The sequence below is a fragment of the Alosa sapidissima genome, chromosome 1 (assembly GCF_018492685.1).
Source record: "Alosa sapidissima isolate fAloSap1 chromosome 1, fAloSap1.pri, whole genome shotgun sequence".
Lineage (NCBI taxonomy): Eukaryota > Metazoa > Chordata > Actinopteri > Clupeiformes > Clupeidae > Alosa > Alosa sapidissima.
Window position 1 is genome coordinate 32201251 of NC_055957.1, and position 22309 is coordinate 32223559.

Sequence of the window (22309 nt, forward strand, 5' to 3'; positions counted from 1 at the left end):
TTAGCGATTCACATTAAACAATTTGTCAGTGCATCTGACCAAAACCCACACTGTCAGAAATGTTTCACTCAGACATGACCAGAGTTCCACAAAAATAGGCTGATTGTAGGATAGCACACTCCACCAAGACATTCACATATTTACGAAATAGATTGCAGGGGGGGGGGGGGTTGTAGGCTAACTCTTTATTAAGCAGTTAGGGCCAGGCAGGCAGAGGAATATTGAAGAATATGCCTGAGTGGAGCTTGAACTCATCTGTTCATTATCCTGTTCGGTAAGCGATTGGTATGGTCTGATAAATGGGTGTACGTCTCATGCGCTGCAGCTTTGCTCGCGGCAGCCCGCCGGTGGTTTGTTGTGTGGGTACGCGACACCATCGTTTTTAATCTGTTTTAATTTCTGTCTTGATTAACATACACAATGGGTAAAACGGACGAGGATGAAATCATTAGGATTGCGAAGAAGATTGATAAAATGGCGCAGAAGAAAACGGCGGTGAGGTTTTTGGCATGATTGAATGAATGTGTCCCTTCTGTCCCAGACAAGGCAGGAGGCTAAAACGTTAGCCCTGTGAGGTTGCTAACGTAACACAACACGTAAACAGATTGCTAACATGCTAGCTATGTAAGATTGGCAAAATTGTAATTACTGGGCAAAATTGATCACAGCCACTTTCCCATGTTGCTCTTATAATCAGTGGCATTGCAGAAACTGAGTAAGCAGGTAGAACTAGCTGGAATATAAACGTGTGGGAAATCTAACGTTAACGTTAGCCGCTTGCGATTAGTCCGCCAGCGAACCCGTTGTGAATTAACGTTAGAACACCCTTTTAAGCCAATTTACAAGTTTTGGGGCGTTATGTCGTTTTTCCTGCCCCTTTACAGCCGTTTGAAATATTTATTTACGTTGCTACATTCACTTTTAGAGCACGAAAGTAACGTTTGCAACATATACAGTGATCATAACAAATGTTAGCCATCCCATGTTAGCTAGTTAGCTGTTGTATCATTAACGTCACGTTGCAAGTATCCTCCAGTTAGATATGATAGCTAGGATACCCTTCTTGAGCGAGAGGTTTTATTAGACTAGTATGGCGTTTTTTCTGGGCATGCACCGAAACGTTAAAGCAACACCAAACAACTTTTCCTCTGTCACACGCACCATTTGTTTATCCAGCACCGGCTTTGCAAATGACAATGTCCACAGACAAGGTACAACATGTTGCATGATTTTATGAAAGTATGATGTATTGCGACATCAGATGCAAGTCAAATTTTAGTTTCTTATGTCTCATTCCATCGAACTACAGATCCGCTACCTGATCCGGCAAACTTACATAGTGCGGTTATAGTCGATAGAGGGCTGCGAAGCGAATGCAGAAAGTGCCGTTCACCCTGTTATGAGTTGATGAACCACTGAAACGATTTTGGAAACATTATTTTAAGGTACAAAAAACTCTTTGGTGTTGCTTTAACTTGGCGTTAAGTTAACAGGAGGTGGGCTTGCTCCGAGTATCGGTTTAACTTGTAATGAAATAAGTTAACGTTGCTCCATTATACTAAATGTAGGTGGATCTCAGACGTTAATCAAACAAATCGTTCAAACAAATTGGTTATCAAGCTAGTTCTGAAGTCGCTTCATGTCGCCAGGGTTTTCGGCTTTAACTGGCTGTGGCCAGTTAAGTTACAGACATGGCACGTCACATTTGTAACTGGAAATGCAATGTTTCCTTTAGTCTGGTGCTTTAGATCTCCTGAAGGAGTTGAAGAGCGTCACCATGACACTAGAGCTACTACAGGTAAGCCTGGTTTGACAGTTTCCATCATTTATCTTTTCTACTAAAGTTGTTGGCAGCCGTCTCTGATTTTGTCTTTCTTTCTGTAGTCAACCAGAATCGGAATGTCCGTTAATGCAATCCGCAAGCAGAGCACGGACGAAGAAGTTACATCGCTTGCCAAGGGCCTCATCAAATCCTGGAAGAAACTCTTGGGTAAGCTATGATCTTTGTAAACATCGTGCAGCCTTCCCACTTCCCAATTAATAAAACTGTTCATAAAACAATCAACAATTATTGTTTGGCAGATGAGCCTGGTGGTGGTGGTGGTGACAAGTCATCTGAAGAGAAAAGAAAGGAGCCCACAACACCGACGGTGACATCACAGGGCAGTCCTGAGCCCCAAGAAGAGAGGTATAAAAGCCCCGGTTTCCTGTTGTCTTTCGTTCCTGTCATTCCCTCCGCGTCCTGAGACATTCTAATGTTGCTATGCCCTATGCCTGTTCCTTTCTTCTCTGTCTTGTGTCAGAAGCTCAAGCAGTAATTCCAGCAAGGGTGATTTTGCTGAGGCCACCCCCAACACGCTAATTGCCACCTTCCCACGCGCACCCGTCACCTCCGACTCTGTCCGCCTCAAGTGCCGGGAGATGATCACCAATGCCCTGCAGACAGGAGGCAAGCCTCTCAGAGTTTAGATTGCACAGCTCTGGGCTCATCCAGAGATCAAATAGTTCATAGTTTAGTCCTAAATATGCAGACAGTACAAAATATATGTTTAAGAAAGTTGTTGAAAGTTATCAACTCTGAGGATGAACTTGTCATAGCTGACATTTGTAAACTTTAGTGTCCTTTAAGGGAAATATGGAAACGGTTGCCACTTTTGACCAAATGCTGTTTCTTTTTGGCTCCCATTAGATGATCACATTACCATTGGCGCAGACTGTGATGAGCTTGGAGCCCAGATTGAGGAATATATCCTTTGAAAGCACATTGTCTTGTTCTGTTGTTTTGACATGTTCCATATAGCTTTCAATGAACAAATTGGTTGAGTTTCTTAACAACCTTGCACGCATCTTTACAGAGTTTAAAAACACTGACATGAAATACAAGAACCGTATCCGAAGCCGAATTGCGAACCTGAAGGATGTCAAAAACCCCAACCTGCGGAGGAACGTTCTGTGTGGGAATGTGTCCCCAGAACGCATCTCTAAAATGACTGCTGAGGTAACTTTTCACCAGTCCATGTCATCTGAGCACTTCTTTGATGGGACCCGTGGTTTGATTTGATTTAGGTCATGTTTATTTGTTTGTTTATCTTTGGTAAGTTATCTGGGTGTTTCAGTCAAGTGTAGGCTTTTGAAATTGTAACTGGCGTGGCAAAAATGGCTATTGCTATAGTGACTATTGCACTAGGTCCTGTGAGATGGGTAAATATACACATAGCTAGATGCTGGAAGAACTACACAAAGTGTCTGTTTCAGCAGCACGTTTGCAGCAGCAGCAAACAGTATTGGGTAGTGCTCTGCAGAATAGAGTACAGGCCAGAGGACTGTCTGTGGTCAGATCACTGTTCTGTGAGAACCATTCTTTGTGTTCTATTGTACTATATGTGAGTTGTACTAATTGCTGCACTAACAATATCCTATTGGCACTGTACCTTGATTGCACCTTGATTGTTGTAACTCAATTTGAATAAAAGCATCAGCTAAATGATTAAGTGTAAATGTAGCCAATCTCCCCATCTTGCAAATAGCTGATCCAACAGCACTGTTATTGCCCCACCAGTATCTGGTTCAACAGCTGTAGAGATCAGTAATAACTACCAAACTACTAGAAAATGGGTATTTAGTGTGAGTGTTTGTCATTCAAATAAAAAAAATCAAATGTTCTTATTGGGCTACATTTATCTTTATAGGTTCACATGGCTGCTGGTGGTTTGATATTCTCTGCTTTATATTAATGTGGTGTCCATTCATGCTCCTCTGTCCAGGAAATGGCAAGTGATGAACTTAAGGAGATGCGCAAGAACCTGACCAAAGAGGCCATCAGGGACCACCAAATGGCCCAGACAGGTGGCACTAAAACGGACCTGTTCACCTGTGGGAAGTGCAAAAAGAAGTGTTGCACCTACACGCAGGTAAGTCCAATGTATCTCCCCCACCGCAGTGATTTTACACAGCAAAACGTCTTTACTTGTGCTAAAGTCTTGTACAACTAATTAGTAGGGGTGTCACGATTTCAATTTTAAATCGGAATCGATCGAAATTGCATCTCAATCTCGAACTTTGAACTCAAAGGTAGAATCAATGATGTAGCCACACCACCAATGACATGTCCAGCATATACTGTATACGTTAGACCGGCACATCCGGGAACTTGACTCGTGACAAACGTTCCCGCCCCTTTCGGGGGGAAAACAAACAACCCCTCTCATTAACTCCAACGCAAATTAGGGTCAATAAACGTAATTCGTACAGAAATCGCAGGAGTAAATAATAACAAAAAATACCACAAATCAATATGACCACTCAATACATAACCACTTTGCCGGTCGTTGACCGTGAAAGATACCTACAAAAGCTTAATTCAATTAATATAAAAACATGTCCCTTCAGTCTCCCGAGTACGAAGTGGTGCAACAACCCCACTCAGTGACCAGAAGTGTCATACGGTCTTCTCTTCTTATGGCTTGTAGCCATAATTTTCTTCTGTCAGGATTTTTTTTGAGGACATGGTAGGCAAAAGAAACTCAGGGAGGGGTTCTTAGCTGTGTGGTTGGTACATGTCTACCGGTTCACTCTGGCTTGTTCTGAGGGAATGTTTTCCCCTCAAAAGGGGCATGGCGCAAACAACCTGCTCTGTGTGACGCGGGTCCGGTTGTAAGTATGCCAAGACGCAAAAACAAACACACACATGTTAAACTGCGGCGTCAACACTCCTCTAACTTAAGGCTGCAGCCAGTAAAAAAACAAAACATCAACAAACTAAAATCGAAGCCCCTCTTGCTACTCTGAAATCACCGGTGTGGAAGTATTTTGTCGTTCATTCACGTCAATTAACACTAACTTATTCAATTTAGCAGATTAAAAGATGATCTAGTTACAGTCCAAAATTACTTTAAGGCAAAAAAATCTTCGGAGTGTGCTGAAACAAGCAAATTATCATTTTGTGTTTCATTTCACTATGTTCACGTCTATGTTTAATGTTCGTTCTGTTTATATCCTCGCGGTTGGAGTGGTTTCAAAATAATAAGCGGTTTTAAAATGAAAGCCCCCGAAACAGAATAGGAAAAGTCCGAAAAATTGAAAGCAACAAGACAAAAAGTCAGCCACATAAGGAATCCATTAATAGTAATATTTTAAAAAGATCGAAAATTGAATCGTGACTTTAAAATAAAAAAAATAATTGAATCGAGGATTTGGACAATCATGACACCCCTCCTAATTAGAATTGCTTGAAAGTTGGCAAAGGCTAAGTTCACAGTGGAAAACGAACAGAACAATTTAGATTATAAAAAGGAAGGATTGTAGTTTTTGAATGACCTGATGGAGAACACTGGACTATTATTTTTTTCTAATCTGCACATTCTGAATCTCTATCAGGTTCAGACTCGCAGTGCTGATGAGCCGATGACCACATTCGTCTTCTGCAATGACTGCGGAAATAGGTGGAAGGTGAGTGTGTTTTCTGTACTGCATTAGTTTGACTGTCACATGATCTTCACAAATCTTCAGACTGTTGCATGATCTTCACAATTTGACCTCACCCAAATGCACTGATAGAAAATGTATGTATGAAGCAGTTGGATTTTGGAAGATTGAAAGGGAGTTAAGCTCCAACCAATTTCACGCGTGTCTCCTGTTTCTCTTACAGTTTTGCTGAAGATTGGAGCGGTGTCTTCGGCTTGCAGAGAGGTAGCTTAATTCCCAGACCAGGAGTCTGAATCAGTTATAGTTAGGAACTACCTGTTCAGTGGCACCTGGTGCACAGATATGGTCCCAAAAGTCCACTGAATGTTCTTTTCCTTTGGTCACAGAACTGTTTCCTGTGTTTTTATCTTGACATGAAAGTTGGCTCAGCTCTCAGACTCAATGTTGTTGCATCTATCTGTTTATTTACCATCACTTTTTATATGTAGTTTTAACTTTTTGACAACAATGATCACATTTACCTTTTTGTTTTGCTTTGCCCTACTGAGGACTAGTCACATTAATTTAAAATTGGAAGTGAACTGTTTCATGAAATAAATCAAAATGATAAACCCATCACGCCATGTCTTTCTTTCTAGTGCGGTATAACTCTGGGAAAACTGGCTTTATTTTCACTTCAGTTATCAACTGCAGGGATGTGAGCTCTTTTCAGATAGAGTGCTACTAGTAGAAGGGAGTGCTAAAGGAGGCGGTGGCAGAATCTTCACTGGTGGTGAGCATGATCGTATTCAGAGTTTGAAAATGTAGGGGGGTCCGTTGCCAAGAATTTCTCTAAAACTACACCTATGAGCAATCCATTGTATGCACCATGTATGATCCCTTACGTTACATAATTGGGACAGGCGTGTTTCCTAAAAAGTAATTTAATTGATCATTTCTGTTTGTGTGTGTGTGTGTGTGTGTGTGTTTGTATAGCTCTCGTGAAAAATGAGTGAGCTACCCAGCACTAAGACTAAGATCCGTGAGCCACCCTGTGCCAGCTGGTTAAACAGTGTTAAAGTAACACTAGGACATTGCAAGGTGACCGTCCCAAATTAAACTGGACCTGCATTAACTTGGGAATTGGGATTAGTTCTATACTGTATGTAGTTCAGTGTATGTAGGTTATGTTTGTTCTGGGCAATGCACAGGCATTCAAATGCTGTTATTTTTAGAAATTATGTTAATTATAGGCCCACTGAAATGAATGAAACAACCATGGGCAGTGCGTGTGTATTTATCATTTAGGCTTATTATGTTACTGTATCCTGTGGCCTAATAAAGGCCATTTAACACAGTATGGGTTTTTGAAAATAAATGTTTTATGACATTAATCTTTGCTTTACCAATTGTAGTATGTTGCCAATTTACATTACACCTTACATTACTTTGTTTTGTTTTTTTTTATATGAAAATGAAAGGTGGTGGCCATGTGCAGGCAGTAGGATGAATCCTCTCTGTGTTTAGGCTCCTTCAGCAGCACTCGGGAGAGGATGTCTGTCTGTTTCCCAGTTTAAGTGGTTGCAGCTGCACTGCACACCACACAAAAGCAACGTGCAGAGCTCTGTGTTTACAGTTACTGGAGTCCTGCTCTTCGCCATCAGATCTTACTAAGGCACAAAGACGACGTCTTAGTTGTATTATGTGTAAAAAAAAACAGCTATATGGCTTTCTGATGGATGCTCTAACATTTATGATGCTGGGTGGGTGCCTCGCAGATGGAGAGAAGTGTTGCCCAGTAATATTTGCATGCGAACAAGGACTGAATAAAACAGTGACATGAGTAGGGTGCCATGGTGTTTGATGTTGAAATGAGATACATGCAGATAAAAGGTGCAAAAATCACTTTGCATTAAGCAGGCAGTGGATTCAAGGAACTGAACACTTATTTCAAATGCAGATATGCTTCATCATATGAATCCAAGATGGGAGATCTAGGAGATCTGCTATAGGCTACGTTCTGTACGCTGGCAATGTAGATTAGCAGAGCACAGTGGTTTGGAGATGATGTTAAGGTTGTTCTTCGAAAGACTTCATAAGAGCTGAGGAACAGATGCCTCATACCCACAGGATCTGTCACATATGACCTGTGAAAGCATGCAGCAAGTTTGTCTGTGCTTCATTTGATGTTGATGCTAATAATCTGCAGTCAGACAGCAGTAGGGATTATACCATTCCAGGATGCTGTTTATAGTATTCCCCATGCCTGCAGGCGGCACTGTTACTAATAGACTGGCAAACTCTGTAGATTGAAGATGTACCTAGTTCCTCTTGTTATGATATCTCAATTTATGACCATACCAGTCGTGGATGAATTTGATTGAGATCAGATTATTGAAAGAATGCTTAATTTCTTCTTCCTCTGAAGTTCACCTACAAAAAGGACCCAAAGCTGTTATCTTATAATATGGGCAAAGATGGTACCTGGATGGAATAAAGAAAATAATGAATGCTGATTACTTTTGTCAGAAATGCAAGTTGTTTTCTTTTTTGTGGAAAGGAACCAACCATTTCAGTCACAACTGTATGGCAGCATTCTGACTGACTGAGTGTATAATGAGGGGTTGTAGAGACGGTCGAGGTGAGGATCAGGTGGGTGGCATTTGTTGGGATGTAACAGAATACATGTATTCCAGATTATGTATTTAAAATACAAAATATGAGTAACTGTATTTAAATACAGCTACAATTTATATTGGAGGTATTCAGAATACAGTTGCATCGATACATTGAAGGGATTACATTTTAAATAATTTTAACATGTAGGCCATGCCTTTTCAAACTCAAATTCAAATATTTTTTAACCACACCGTGTAGCCTATGTATCTCAGGTGGCTCCTTTCTCTTAGCCTCTAATATAATACAATGCTGATGTAATCCAAAGTATTTAAAGTACGTTACTCACTTTGAGTAATCTATCGGAATACGTTACAAAACACATTTTAGAGCATGCATTCTGTAGTCTGTAGTGGAATACATTTTAAAAGTAACCTTCCCAACACTGCACAGGGATGGTTAGAGTCTTGCAACAGCGCATCATAGTTTCATCACTTCCTCAGTTACTGTAAATGGTGTACCAACTGAAGTACCCTTCTATCCAGCCCAGGTCGATCTATACATTTGGCAACCTTTTTCCATTCCAACTAGATGCAGTTCCCAATTGCCAATTATATGAAACGGGTGCCTTCCCTAACATTTTCAAAATTTTCATCAAAAGTAAACTTTTTCCCTCCACATTCTACACTGTTAACAAGAGCCCTTAACTGATTAGCTTTAGGCTTTAGAAACACATTTTGGCTCTGGTTTGTGCCTTATGTATCTCATGAAATGTTGTGGACGCAAATGGTACCCGTTTCCTGGTATGATCCTTTTGATTGTGAACAATGATCAGCCTGGATACTCTTGACAGGTCTGGGACTGTGTGCATCTCCCATATACAGCAAGGTGTGCTTGTGTGTTGATATATCCCATTTTTAAGATGTTTTGTATCTTTTATGGTTATGGTTATATGATTTAGCCGACACTTTTGTCCAAAGCGACTTACAAATCTTTTGCTACAGCTAGTTATTTCCTGCCAATGTTTCTATCCTTCAGACTCTCAGGATGGTCCAGCCATGGCCAACAATGCAAATATAGTATTCCATTACAGGTCCTGTCTGAAGCTTATATGCCATTCCACAAGTTATATTACACTGTAGACAAATGGAGGACCTGAAGCTCCTTGTCCAACTTTCCCAATTGTATAGGTTAAAGCCAGGTCATGTTGCTTGCAGCAATTAGTGGCATCAATATATGTGTGTATGTAGAATAAATGATCCTAGTGAATGAACACCACCCACAACACGTTCTATGTCTCATTTATAAGCAAACTTGTGGGAACTAATACACTGGGACTGTCTCACTCTTATGACACCACTAGAGTTTCAATGGATGGAAACTCTTTTTTAACATCTGGAAAGCAGGTAAAATAGCAACAGTTGTGCATTTACCCATAGTATGGCCTGTTAATATCCGGGTCTGTTCTCAGAAGATCTCAGAGGAAGGTATGTGATGTTTCCCTCGTGACAGCATCCACATTACATGGTCACAACATAACTGTTTTTTGTGTACTAAAATGAACCACACAAACATGGACTTGGTCAACAAAAGCATTACTTGGTGTTCTCACAAAAGGCCTTTGAAACAGTTATGTATTTTAACTTAAATTTAAACATTACATTTTTTATTTAAATTAAGACTTGGTTTTATATAAAAGTCCTTAGAGTATGCTGAGATCCAGCACATCAGAAGGGAGTATCCATGAAACAACTTTAAAATAATTGTGCTTTATTTTTTTAACCTTTAAGAATCCAAAATGCCCACATATCATTGTTTATACTGATTTGATAAAACTGAAAATAAAGGGAAAACATAAATATTTACTGTAAACATTCATGTTATTCACCATATTGTAAACTCAAGTAAAGAACACATTTTTTACAGTGAACAAAAAAAATGAACAAAAGTTATAGGCAGTATCACTCCAAACCATTGGCTTAGACTGAGGTTGATCTGCATGGTGAATCCATCAGCTCAAATTGCACATGAAGTAAATTTCCCCTTAGACAAGAAGTACCACCATGAAGTTCATCTTTGCTGACAGACAACTGGTTTCAATCAACCTGCTTCATGAATTGTCCTGAGCTCTGATATCACATAAATACAATAATCTATTAAAATACCTCTTAGCTTATAACCTGTTGATGTACAAATGTACTAAGTTAAAAACAAATAAATATTTAATAAAATAAAGAAATGGACATATCAACAACTCCATTTCAGTCAATAATGCAGGACAAATCACTTAGTACATTGATTGAAGGCCTAGAGTCCATCTACAGGATCTGTCTAAGAAATGGAAGCACTTTGGTTCAGCGTAAACAAGCCAGAGGCATGGACTTGGTGGTGCGGGCCCTGAGATTAAGGACATTAGGAGTGAATGATAAACGCCAGGGTTACTCATAATGTTAACTTTGAAAGAGGGCTGCTTTGACACCAACTTCACTGTGCATCTACTTTACGCTAGGTTTTTACTTTATCAATGAAATACTTGGCTCTTCCATGTCAGTACAAGAGTCTGAGCGGGAAGGTAAAGAAAGCCATGAAGACCTCCTGTAAACACCCTATATAGACACACTGTTGTGTCTAGCTATTCATTACACATGCAGCTTTGCTTGTTCATCTATTGTCATGATGAACCAACAAGCAGCGGGATATATGCAATCACCCGATGAATTATCTTTCACCTTCCTTTAGAAGCGTCTGAATGTAAGGCCTAACACCCTAAAAATCGGTGCTTCCAATTTTTAGTCAGATCCTGCACATGCCAAAAGTGTGACACTATTGCCATGAATAGTGATGTCAGAAATGTTTAATACCAAGGCACTTCCTCTGATGAGGATCTTGTCTTTGAGTGACTTGTACGCCAGGCAACAACGTAATGAATCTACCACTAACGTACTGAAAAAAAAAGAACACAATAACTCCAATACTTAACAGTGGCATGAATAGAAGGTACATGATATCAATAGTAATAATAGCCAGTGCTAGTTTGGTCTCAGAACTCAACGAAGGCTCTTTGTCCTAAAAGTAGGAGAGTATCTCTAAGAACACTGTTCTCCCAGCTTTTGACACCTGGTCACATAACAGTTTTTCCCCTCTCCAACAAAACAATAGCACTCAAACAAAGTTCACTACAGAGATCATCCAATCAATATGATAAAACAAATACTGATATTGATCATGTCGACAACTTAAACATTGACAGTATAGGAAACAGAAACATATGTGCCATTTTCCACCATTTAGAAAACTAAATCTAACTCAGGACAATTAATGAACATTGTCTGTTCTCTTTGTGGTATACAGGAAGCACGGACATGACGTGGGCTCAGTTTTGATGCACCAGAGCCCATGAGAATGGACGTGCGGTTTTCTGCACACTTCCACTGTCTCCTGCTTGCTCCCATTTAAACGAATTGATTCATTGAGCTCCCTCAAAACACTGTAGATATGTACTACCATTTCCTTCAGTCCCAGGGTGGACCTCAGGGATCCTTAATATGGCCATTTCAACACTTCCTGTTAAGATCAGACAGCAAATGGTTAAATAGGCAGAGAGAGGAGAGTTCTAGGTAGTTTACTGTTACAGCACCCCTAATGAGCTGCCTGTGGATAGACTGTTCTCTTGAACAGAGCTTTGATTCCCATTCACACTACACACAGCTTGGCACTGCTACGTGCCCACAGTTCCTTCACCTTTTATATTACAGTAGAACAAGAAGAAAGTCTATCAAGTCTTCACATATTAAAAAGTCAAATAACTATAAATGGCCTGAACATGGCATTTCCCTCTAAACAATAATGCAAAGAAAATATTTGATTGTTTAATACAAAAAAAAAGGATTTCCCCCCCACCCCCCTTTCTCTCTCTCACACACACACACACACACAAACACACTAAAATAAATCAATCAATACATCAATAAATAGCATCCCCATGTCCACCCAAGATGATCTGTAGCAGTACATGTTGTGTCAAGCCCTCAGGATGCTTCAGACCTTTTTTTAATCCAGAGACTCTGAGCCCTGAGTGTGTTTTTTCCTTGCAGGTGCAGACCACATTAGCATGAAATCCCTGGTAGGAACCTGCTGATGGCCTTCTGAAATGTACCCCTACGGGTTCTCTAAGGAATGTCACCAACAACAAGAAGAACAGAACAAAAGAGGGGGAGGGGCAAAATGAGGAGTAGGGTCCCAAAGGCCTAGGATTCTGGAGATTGCTCTGACAGGGTCTGGACCAGGTCTTTGTAGAGGGCGGAGTTCAAGAAGCGAGGATATGAGTCTCTTTGCATTAGCGTGTAGATCTGTAGCTGAGCATCATCAAAGGTGTGTAAGTTGGGCTCCAGCATGTTGCGATTTATCACATCTCGAACACGCGAGTCAAGGCTCACCTGGGGAAGGGGAGGGGGGAGGGAGTTAGCCAAGGACGTTTACATTAACTTACATTCATTCATTTTGCAGACACTTTCATCCAAAGGCGACTTACAAAAATATAACATAATAACATTCAAACTACAATGCAGAGGAGTCCTTAGGTAGGAATTATTACTCCATCAATCAATATTGCTACCAGAGGATGAGAGTACAGAAGATATAGATACTACTCAACTGTAGTAGAAGGATGAGAGTACAGAAAATATAGATACTACTCAACGTGTAGTAGAAGGATGAGAGTACAGAAAATATAGATACTACTCAATGTGTAGTAGAAGGATGAGAGTACAGAAAATATAGATATTACTCAACGTGTAGTAGAAGGAGAAAGTGGTAGAAGAATTAGGAGGGAGAGGAGAGAAGAGGAGGGAAGAGAGAGAACGCAGATATTCAGAAGGAAATGAGGATGACAGTAAATGTGCACACCTCTTTGGGTGAGAGAATGGAGATGTAATCCTCGTAGATAAGCCGGGCCTTCTCCTCCACATTGCCCTTATTGGCCTCTTTGCAGAACTCCTCGCAGGCAAGCCAAAACAGCATGTTCTCTTCGCTGAACTCTGTCCGCAGAAATTGCCGAAATGCGTTCCTTCCGCTGGGGCAGTGCATCAGCTTGTCAAAGGACTGGCCCCAAGCGCGGACCTCCTCCATCGTGGGCTTCAGGCTGTCAGGGCAACAGGCCATTTCAACAATTTCAGATCTCTGCTGAATCCTACTGAGTAGTTTTTAATTCCACATGCTGCATGTCTATATATAGTGTGTATGTATAAGAACCTGTTTGATTACTCTATGTCACTTCGCAAACAACAATAGTGATGGAAAATAACTAAAACACATGGAGGACTACAACAACAATATACAGTATTTACGATGTGCTTTCATACTTATACTGACGTTATTTCCTACACCTGTAAATGTACATGAGTGGATGGTTGTGGCCCTAGCTGTGTGCACATTTGGTCTACATTGCATTTGAATTGTTCTTGAATTTCAATTTTGCATTTGAATTGTTCTTGGATCAATAAAGTATCTATCTATCTATCTATTTGGTATGTGTGTGAAGTGCATGCATTGTGCATTTGAGAAAAAGAGAGACAGAGAGAGAAAGAGGGATAGAGAGAGACAGGGAGAAAAAGAGATAAAAAGTAGAGGGTGGGGGATAAAGATAGATAGATAGATGGATAGATAGACAGATAGATAGATGGATAGAGAGAGAGAAAGGGAGAAAAGGGAGAGGGAGAGAGTTAGAGCATTGATGTTATTGTAGGTAAGTATGTGTAGTATTTGTAAGTTATTGTAACACTGACCTCTCCTCACAGTCTTCCGTCTCCTCTGTTTTTGTGTGGTAGGAGTCTCGGCGGTTCCTCTCCTCTCTGTCTTCATTCCTAACAGTGAGACTGCAAGGTGGTAAACACATCATGATCCTAACACACTAAGACCCAAACACTCCATGAAGGGCATCAGCCTGAGACGGTGAGTTGAACAGGCTGACTCTGTCAGTTGTGCTGTCTGGTGTGCTCTTGTGTAAGTGCTTTAGCATTATTTACTTACACTGAATACTGAGCTGATGTTAGAAAACTGTCCAATTGTATCTCTGTAAAAGGATATCCTGTTGACAATGGTTAGCAATATTTTTGGGTCTTAGAAAGTCTTCTGAGAAAATATCCTGAGTTTCTTGAGAGCTTGTTTTGTGGACACATGGCTGGTTCCTTTATAATATAAATGTAAGGACTCGAGTCTCAACCCCTTCACCCTCATGGCGAAAAAAAAATATTGTTTGGTTATACCTATATATAAGGCCTATTTGGGACAGGTTGAGTGTTATTCTACCTAACATGAGTAGGTTCTGAGGGTTGAGTGATACACTGTGTAGACTCTGAGGTGTGAGTGATATACTGCAGAAGCAGACCATAGGTGAAGGTAAACCTGGAGGACCGGTAAAAGGAGAGGGAGTGAGCGAGGGCCTACCAGGAGCAGCTACAGCAGCAGCACCAGCAGAAGCAGCAGGCGTTGGAGCCCCGGGCGCCCTGGTCAGGCTGCTCCGGCTGGGTCGGAGCTGTGCCTCCCGCCACCGGCTCCTGCTGCACCGACATCTGCCTCTTGCGCATCTCCATCCGCTCTGATCCCATGGGCTGCGGAAAGAGAGACATGACATGATATCGCTCGTGCATGGGACACCTCGCCCAGCCAAAGGACACTGGATACCTCGCTCAAGGAAAGGGCACTAGACACCTTGCTCAGCCAAAGTGCACTGGCAACAGTCATGGCATGACAGGTAATGGTTTTATGAATGTTATATTATGTCATCACACCTGGTACATGTAAATGCATTCATATCCATGAGGCAGTTTTTACTGTTTGGCCAGAATGTTGCGGGGTTGATTGAGTGCATGCAAGTTGATTAGCTGCGTCCAGCCGAAATTGAGTATCATGTTCACGCTTGCCCAAACAACATCTACATGCTCGGACATGGCATCAGCATGTTTTAGACACATAGCATGACACTGCATCAGTCTCAAATGGTCTACATTTGTGGAGAATACTCTATCATAGAGTACTGAAGTTGAATATCAGGATTTTTCAAATGTTCAAGTCCATCTTTAGATGATACATCATCCCATTGAAACGGAATTAGGGAACAACCTTGTAAAAGGCATGGGAAATAGGAATGTAAAACCAGTTGTGTTGGAGGCAAATAGAGCCTGTTTTCAGCCAACACGTTTTAGGCCAGTCATGGCTTCGGGTTTTTTGATGTTGTAGAAAAAGGAATGCAACTCCCCTTTTGTTGGTATTTTTTGCCAGCAAGACAAAACATTGCTGTAGTAGGGTCTTTAACACAATGATGTTATTGGCTTTGGTGGACTTCCATGTCTGACATAACCACAACTCATACATTCAGCCACAGCTAATACATGACATTGCTGATGTAATCCAAAGTATTGCTAACACATTACTCAGTTTAAGTAATGTAGTGGGATATGTTCCAACATACATTTTATGTATGTAGGCCTATTCAGTAATATGTTAATGGAATGTATTTTAACCTCCCCTACACAGCATAAAGTCCAACCAACTGAAATGACCATGCTTATTTAAAGAAGTAGCATGCGCAAGGAATTCGTTGAGATAATGATCATTATCATTCTCATCATTATCAATAATTATTAGCATACTTGTTAAGCAATGTGCGTTCCCTTTCAGCCCATGTGTCGCGCTAGCTGTTCCTGTAATGAAAAACGATCCAAGGCTAGATGTGAACATTTCATATGTGGAGGGCGGTAAAAGGGCGCAGCACGCATCCAACCGCGGTAGCATCAAAGTATCAAAGCCATCCAAATTATTCATCCCTGCTTGAAATCCTCAGCCTGGGGAAAAGCGACGTTGAAACTTCTCCTTGTATCCATTTTGAAGAGACGTATGTTCAAGGCGTAATTAGTAAATACCTATAGGCAGTCAACAATACGAATATCGTTCATGTGCGAGGAGGAAAATGGGAGATTCCCACACTGGAAAATACTATTATGGTATGATTACGGCAAAGACACATAAGTAGCCTAAACTAAAGCAGATGGTAGTTGTACAAAATCACATGCAGTATTACCTGAAGAAAAACTGAATTATGTAATGTTATTGTCACACAGCTTTTAGAGAGTGCCAAGATGAGGAGCGACGACCGCTCTATCGTCAATAGGACCACAACCAAAAATAAATTTCTGTTAGAGCTACCATGTAGCCTACACCTCCATCCTGACATGTCGTTTTGTAATTTTTTAGATAGATGCTACAACAAATGTTAATAACAAAATATCTCCTAAGGTTACGCAAGTTAATTCCAGTACTTACAATTTCACCATGTATGCCCAGATACAAGAATTCTTTGCCTTTATTATATCCGTTGATAAAGATTTTAAAGACCGGCTGCTCTGTGTCAACGCGCATGCGTTTTCTTTGCAAGTTGTGGCAGCCAGTGTAAGTGTAAAACCTCTGAATGTCACACATTTCCTATGCGTTTATAACCATTCCCCCGCATTTCTCGAATGCACGACGCGCTACAACCCACGTTACGGCCGTGCCCGTGAATTTTCAGATAATGTCAAACCATTTGAAATGTTTGTCTGCAGTGCTAAAATATTTTATTTCTTTCTACCACGACGATGTTGGGGTACCAAATTTCCAATAAATGTTCATTCAATTCATTCAATTCATTGTAGGCTATATTGAGTATAGTTACAGTTTTTGTTGGCAACTTAACGAACTGGATAATTGTGTGATACTGATGATACTAAATTAATACTACCTCTTTGGGATGCTGAAGGATGAGGAGAGCCGACTGTGTAAGTGGTTCGAGGGGTAGCCAACATCAGCGTGGGAATGGCAACGGGAAAGCTTCCCCGCCCTTTAGCCTACTACAATCTCACGGGAGTTCCCCCTGGCTGTTGCGATGCAAGGATTTCCCTTTACCAAGACGTGAAAACACTACACAAGTATCCCATATAATGGATACATGGGCAAAAGTGATGGGTCTCACCACATTCGTTATTTATAGACTATGCTATATCTGACAAAAATATCGCCATTCAAAGCTCAAGTGTATCACCTCTAGGCCTATAGGCTACTTTTAGTAGCCTAGACCTTTAGCTTATTTCCTCCCAGTGCGTAAGGCTGCTGTCCATGGTACTGACACAGCTCATAGGCTCGTAAGAGCGTGATGTGTAGGAGGCCTCGTGACCCGTTAGTGTTTTCCTCGATGAGCAAATCGAGTCACCAACATAATTCAATGCCAGTTTTATATGAATTTTCATATTGTTATTAATTATGAATTGTGGGGACATCTGAATAACGGAGGTAGACCCTAAACGATGAAACCTTCAAAATACTGGGAAGAACCTACCTGAGTGTAAGCAACACAGATTTCAACAACACGATAACATCTTAAATCAGAGCTCCATCATAGGCTATGCTGACATCTTCAGGAGCTGATGTCTATCTAGTCTATCTCAGTATGCATTGAACTATATGCAATGGATATATTTTTGCATTTTTTAAGTAGACCTAGGCTATATTCAAGGTTTTCCTGACTTTATTTTGTCTGGATGGAGAAGAGTGACCGATGGCGAGTGGGGGGAAGAGATGGAGTGGGATTGGGAAGTCGTGAGTCGGATTCGAACCTGCGTCCCTGTGAGCACTTGGGACCGATTGTGGTGTGGACACTGCAGCCACTTACTCCACAGCTCTCCCGCGAGTCTGTATTTTTACAATCAAACATTTTCTAATCGGTTATCACTTTCTGTCTAAAGCAGCATCACCTTGCCCTTTGGACCCAGACCTATTGATGTTACACTAGATGGCAGTGTGGTGCCGTTTGTAATGTATTATGTAGTCAAGATTTATTAAGATGCGGTCAACTGTAACATGAAAATGAAAATATAGAAACGAAAGCAAATAGGCCTACATAGCATTTATTCATTTAACAAACGCTTTTATCTAAAGCAACTTATAAAAAATAGGAATAATGTTCAAGCAAACTTGACTGCTCTTGACACCTTCAACTAAAACCTACATATCTTCTGTAGACAAATGCAACATTGTGGAAAGCAATCAATTTAAGGTTTATACATTGATGTACTGTAACCTTAAACAAATTACATAGCCTACAGGAACTATTATTCAGTAACTAACTACAGTTAGTTATACAGTAGCCTACCCTCCAGAATTATTGGCACCTCTGCTAAAGTTGACTAAAAACCGGTATAAAACATAATCTGTTGGTGATTTATTGTAATCTCACAATGAAAAAAAAATGAGGAAAAATCAATCATTGAAGGGAAGCAAATTTATTTTGAGAAAAGGGAAAATCTCATAAAGAAATACATATTTTTAACCAAAACATGTCACAATTATTGGCACCCCTGCTTGTGATACCTTCTTAAGCCTCCCTTTGCCAATAAAACAGCTTGTGATATTCTCCTATGACACCCTATAAAGTTAGATAATACAAAGCAAGGGATTTAAGACCATTCGGCTTTACAAAATCTCCCCAGATCGTCCAGGTCCCTAGGTCCACACTTGTGCATTCTTCTTTTTGACTTACCCTGTTTACCTATGGAGTTTAGATCAGGGGACAGAGATGGCAATGTCCGAAGCATGATTTTGTGTTCAGCAAACAATATGTTTGATCTGGGCGTTTGTTTTGGTTAATTGACCTGATAAATCATCCAATCATGACCAACTTTTAGTGTCTCGGCAGAGATTGACAGATTTCCTTTGAAAATGTTCAGGTTTTTCTTGGTATTCATGATACCATGCACCTTAATTAGGTTCCCAAGGCCTTTTGGAATAAAAACAGCCCCACAATAGCACAGCCCCTCCACCATAATTCTCATTAAACACTTAAAGTGTTTCCAGCCAAAGAGTGTAATTTTCATTTTTATCTGACAATAGACCACACTTACAGACAAAGTCACTGTACCATTCAATAACTCCTGCCATTTACATTGGTAATTAAATGACTGGACAGGCTTTTATCTTTCATGCCTTCCAAATAATCTGTTAGCAGTGAGGTCGCTTTTGAAGATTTTTTGGGGGACTTGGTAACCTCAAGACCTTTGTCTGTAACTTTCCAACAGTGGTTCTTATGGAATTTTTTGCCTATCTTACCATCCTCCATACTCCATACAAGCATGTTTGTCACATTTCCAGATAATTAGAACCTTTTAATCATTGTTTTAACTGTAAATATAGGCATTTTCAACAAAGTACCTAGTTGTCATCAGGGCTTTGAACCAGATTTTTTTGCCAATTGGTTCGTTCTGAACAGAAACAGTATTTTAACCCACCCTAAAATTGACCCACCCTAAAATTGATGTTCCCGAACCAGTTAGAACAAAAAAATATTGTTCCTTAACCGGTTAATAACGTTTCATCTCGGCTGTCGGACAAAAATATATGTATGCTTTCAAACTGGCTATTAATAGTCACAATATTGTCTTTTAGACTATCCTACAGCAAACATAATAAAACGCTAGGCCTATGCTTTGTACAAGCTGCACCAGTGTCTTCCTGCACCAGTGTCTGCCTTTAGCCTGAATAATTTCCTGGTCAAACAAAAAATGCTGTCATATATACAGTATATTTTTGGTGGGTACTGTAATATTGGATTCTTGGATGCCTTCCCATTGTCCAAATCCCAAAATGAGGACTATTACGTTTTTCCAAATAAATTAAAGCTGTAGCCTTAACGTTAATGTTAGTTTTTTCCAACAATGTTCGTCACGGCCTAGTAAAAAGAGAAAACAGGTGAAATGAAATCATTGAGATTTGGAGACTTAATAGGCCTTTTGATTGCCTGCTAGTGGCAAGCTCTGTCTGTCTGCACTCTCAATGCATTCATTGAATGACAGGAGGTGACCCTCACCATTTCATTGAAGACACAAACCTTCCCAGGAACAAAAAAAGAATCGGTATTAACCGGTTACCACTATTTAAAAAAATTGTTTCTGATCCGGAACATAAAAAAAATCATAAAGTTTCTGGTTTCGTTTTTGTTGCTAGCAAAATGGCAAAAGTTTCTGGTTTTCGTTTTCATTCCATGTACCCGTTCAAAGCCTTGGTTGTCATAGACAGTATTTGACTTACAAATGTCAACACACTTTCTTTTTATTTAAATTTAGTGTATTCTCTTGTCGTTCCGATGTTGAAAAATGACTGGAGGATTTAGCCTCTGTGTGACTTTATTTTCATACCATGGTGAAAAAGAAAGTCATGAAGTTCACTGACACTCTGATTAACTTAAATACATTGAAATTAGATAGGAAAATGCTTATGTTAGGTTTTATAAGATTTTTCAGGGGTGCCAATAATTGTGAGCAATGTACTTTAGTTAAAAATTCTTGTATGTATTTCTTTATGAGATTTTTCTTTTTCTCAAAATAAAGTTGCTTCTCTTCAAGGTTGGATTTTTCCTCATTTTATTCATTGTGACAATGAATAAAATGACAATTGAACATTGTGACAATTACAATAAATCACCAACAGATTGTTTTTTTATACCGGTTTTAGTCAACTTTAGCAGAGGTGCAATTAATTCTGGAGGGTACTGTAGGTTGTAACCTACTACACCACAACAGCTTGGATTATTATGCCTAATCACCTGAACTTTCCTTTTAGGCTACAGGAAGTGTTTCCACAAATAGCTATAGCTTTCAAGGAGTTAAACCTGGCTACCATAGATAAAACCATGGAAGTTTGGTTTTCAAAAAACTATTACACAGTAAATTATTGAGTCTTTATGTGTTACCAGAATAGTTTGGTAAAATATTTTATCTACATAATATGGAAAATATGCACACTGATACTATAGAGGATGCATCTTACTTCTCAATAATTTGCTACAATCATAACCAGAAATGTTAGTAAGCCTATATATAAACAACAGTTATTTATTCACCTGAAAAAAGAAAACATAAACAAATACACTTAAATGAATGCATTAAGCCCTGTAAGCAGTGTTTGCAACTGTCAAATACACTGACACTGACTTATTTAGATGTGTATGTATTGATCTCCTTTGACCTTACCTGAAAGGACAGATCCCTTTCATTCTCATGTGCGTGGCTTCCTTGAGCTGAGTAGCCATCACCATGCCGACAGGCTAGGAGTATTCTTTGTATCCGACCCCACATCAGAGAGGGAACATAGGGAACCCTTAGCCGCAGCAAACAAGAGGGCCTGACAGCCCAGCATCGGACAATCCTTGTGCACAGCATGTCCAAAGTGGACAATGCTTCATTTTCTCTCTGTGTCCTTCTTGATCCTCTCTAGTCTTCCAGACAACCTGTTCTCGTACAGCTTCATACTGCTTCAGCATTTGTTGCTGTCTCCCATCACTGGGCCATGCTGCTGGAAAACGGAGATACTGTAGCACCAATGGAAAAAGCAAACTGTGTTTACAGTTGAGAGGACAGGGGAGGATTATCACCATGCTCCCATTCAGTCAAAGCCTGATCCCACTGTAGTTTAGAGCATCTCACCAGCTTAGGGCAGATTAAGAGTGAAGGCTTGAGTATTTGTGTGCTTGCGTATCAGATGAACCTCTGTGTGTATGTGATTGTGTGTGTGTGTGAGAGAGAGAGAGAGAGAGAGAGAACAAGAGCGAAAAGGAAGATTGGAGTCTTGAGACACATCTGTGCATCTGTAATTTCTTACTAATAATGTGGCTACATTGATGAGAGAAAATCCTAGGTCAGAGTTAGTGTTAAGTAATCACAAGCCGTACCACGATGATACAGTATCACTCATAGCTCAAACCATGTGCTCTGAGATAAGAATTAAGATTCCCATACCAGAGAGTACAGATGTTGCAACAGTTGCAAATACCTAAACATGATGTCATTCTTGATGACAACTTGTCTTGTCCTAGCTCAGATTCCAGAACACAAATAATTGTTCACATAACAGTTTATCAATGTAACCATTTTATTCAACACATATTCAACAGTCAGTATGTCATGTTTCAATTTGGTGCAAAGAGAAAAAATGAAAGCTGGTCAGAGGCATACTGGTCCAAAATAGTTTAATTTACAGTATGCTTGTGAAGAGCAATTTGGCAAAAGACTAAATTAAGGATAGAAGTGATTCTATGAACCTTGCAGATGGTGTTACAACCATTAATGTAGTGGGCAGTAACGTAATAACTGTCAGTAATGTAATCATTTTGTTTTTCCCCCATGTAATAAAGCCGATAATGTAATAACGTTTGGAAATTTCTGAGCCAATAACACCGTTTCCTCCCAAACTGTACATAAAAGAGGCATTT

The 22309-nt window shown here is 40.1% G+C and overlaps 2 protein-coding genes across 8 annotated transcripts; one reads left to right on the plus strand and one right to left on the minus strand.

The window, feature by feature from the left end:
• Positions 1-135: 135 nt before the first annotated feature.
• On the plus strand, positions 136-6039 carry tcea1 (transcription elongation factor A (SII), 1). 3 transcript variants are annotated; one of them, XM_042102382.1, is made up of 10 exons: positions 136-274; positions 1736-1798; positions 1885-1990; positions 2083-2188; positions 2304-2449; positions 2690-2746; positions 2844-2998; positions 3765-3911; positions 5377-5448; positions 5648-6039. In XM_042102382.1, exons 2-10 carry the CDS (start codon positions 1778-1780, stop codon positions 5654-5656), a joined length of 819 nt encoding a protein of 272 aa, XP_041958316.1. In that variant the 5' UTR covers positions 136-274; positions 1736-1777; the 3' UTR covers positions 5657-6039. The 3 variants fall into 3 exon arrangements, with proteins under 3 accessions (XP_041958316.1, XP_041958304.1, XP_041958313.1); XM_042102370.1 differs by lacking the exon at positions 136-274 and adding an exon at positions 297-495; XM_042102379.1 differs by lacking the exon at positions 136-274 and adding an exon at positions 297-495 and having other exon boundaries at positions 2307-2449.
• A 3751-nt stretch (positions 6040-9790) lies between these two features.
• rgs20 (regulator of G protein signaling 20) lies at positions 9791-21658 on the minus strand. Of its 5 annotated transcripts, none has more exons than XM_042110927.1 (5): positions 21072-21658; positions 14464-14627; positions 13803-13880; positions 12925-13159; positions 9791-12455 (listed from the first exon to the last, which is right to left on the minus strand). In XM_042110927.1, the coding sequence occupies exons 1-5, from the start codon at positions 21258-21260 to the stop codon at positions 12267-12269; spliced, it is 855 nt and encodes a 284-aa protein (XP_041966861.1). In that variant the 5' UTR covers positions 21261-21658; the 3' UTR covers positions 9791-12266. The 5 variants fall into 5 exon arrangements, with proteins under 5 accessions (XP_041966861.1, XP_041966852.1, XP_041966889.1 ...); XM_042110918.1 differs by having other exon boundaries at positions 13803-13892; XM_042110955.1 differs by lacking the exon at positions 21072-21658 and adding an exon at positions 16793-17091 and having other exon boundaries at positions 13803-13892.
• Between the last annotated feature and the right edge of the window lie 651 nt (positions 21659-22309).

Coding starts and splice junctions, on each gene's coding strand:
- tcea1 (XM_042102370.1), top strand. CDS start 421: ATGGGTAAAACGGACGAGGATGAAATCATTAGGATTGCGAAGAAGATT. Junction 2,189..2,303: donor CCTGAGCCCCAAGAAGAGAG/GTATAAAAGCCC, acceptor GTCTTGTGTCAG/AAGCTCAAGCAGTAATTCCA. Junction 2,747..2,843: donor TGGAGCCCAGATTGAGGAAT/ATATCCTTTGAA, acceptor ACAACCTTGCAC/GCATCTTTACAGAGTTTAAA.
- rgs20 (XM_042110918.1), bottom strand. CDS start 21,260: ATGCTGTGCACAAGGATTGTCCGATGCTGGGCTGTCAGGCCCTCTTGT. Junction 13,893..14,463: donor TGCTGCTGTAGCTGCTCCTG/GTAGGCCCTCGC, acceptor ACCACCTTGCAG/TCTCACTGTTAGGAATGAAG. Junction 12,456..12,924: donor CCATTCTCTCACCCAAAGAG/GTGTGCACATTT, acceptor CCCCTTCCCCAG/GTGAGCCTTGACTCGCGTGT.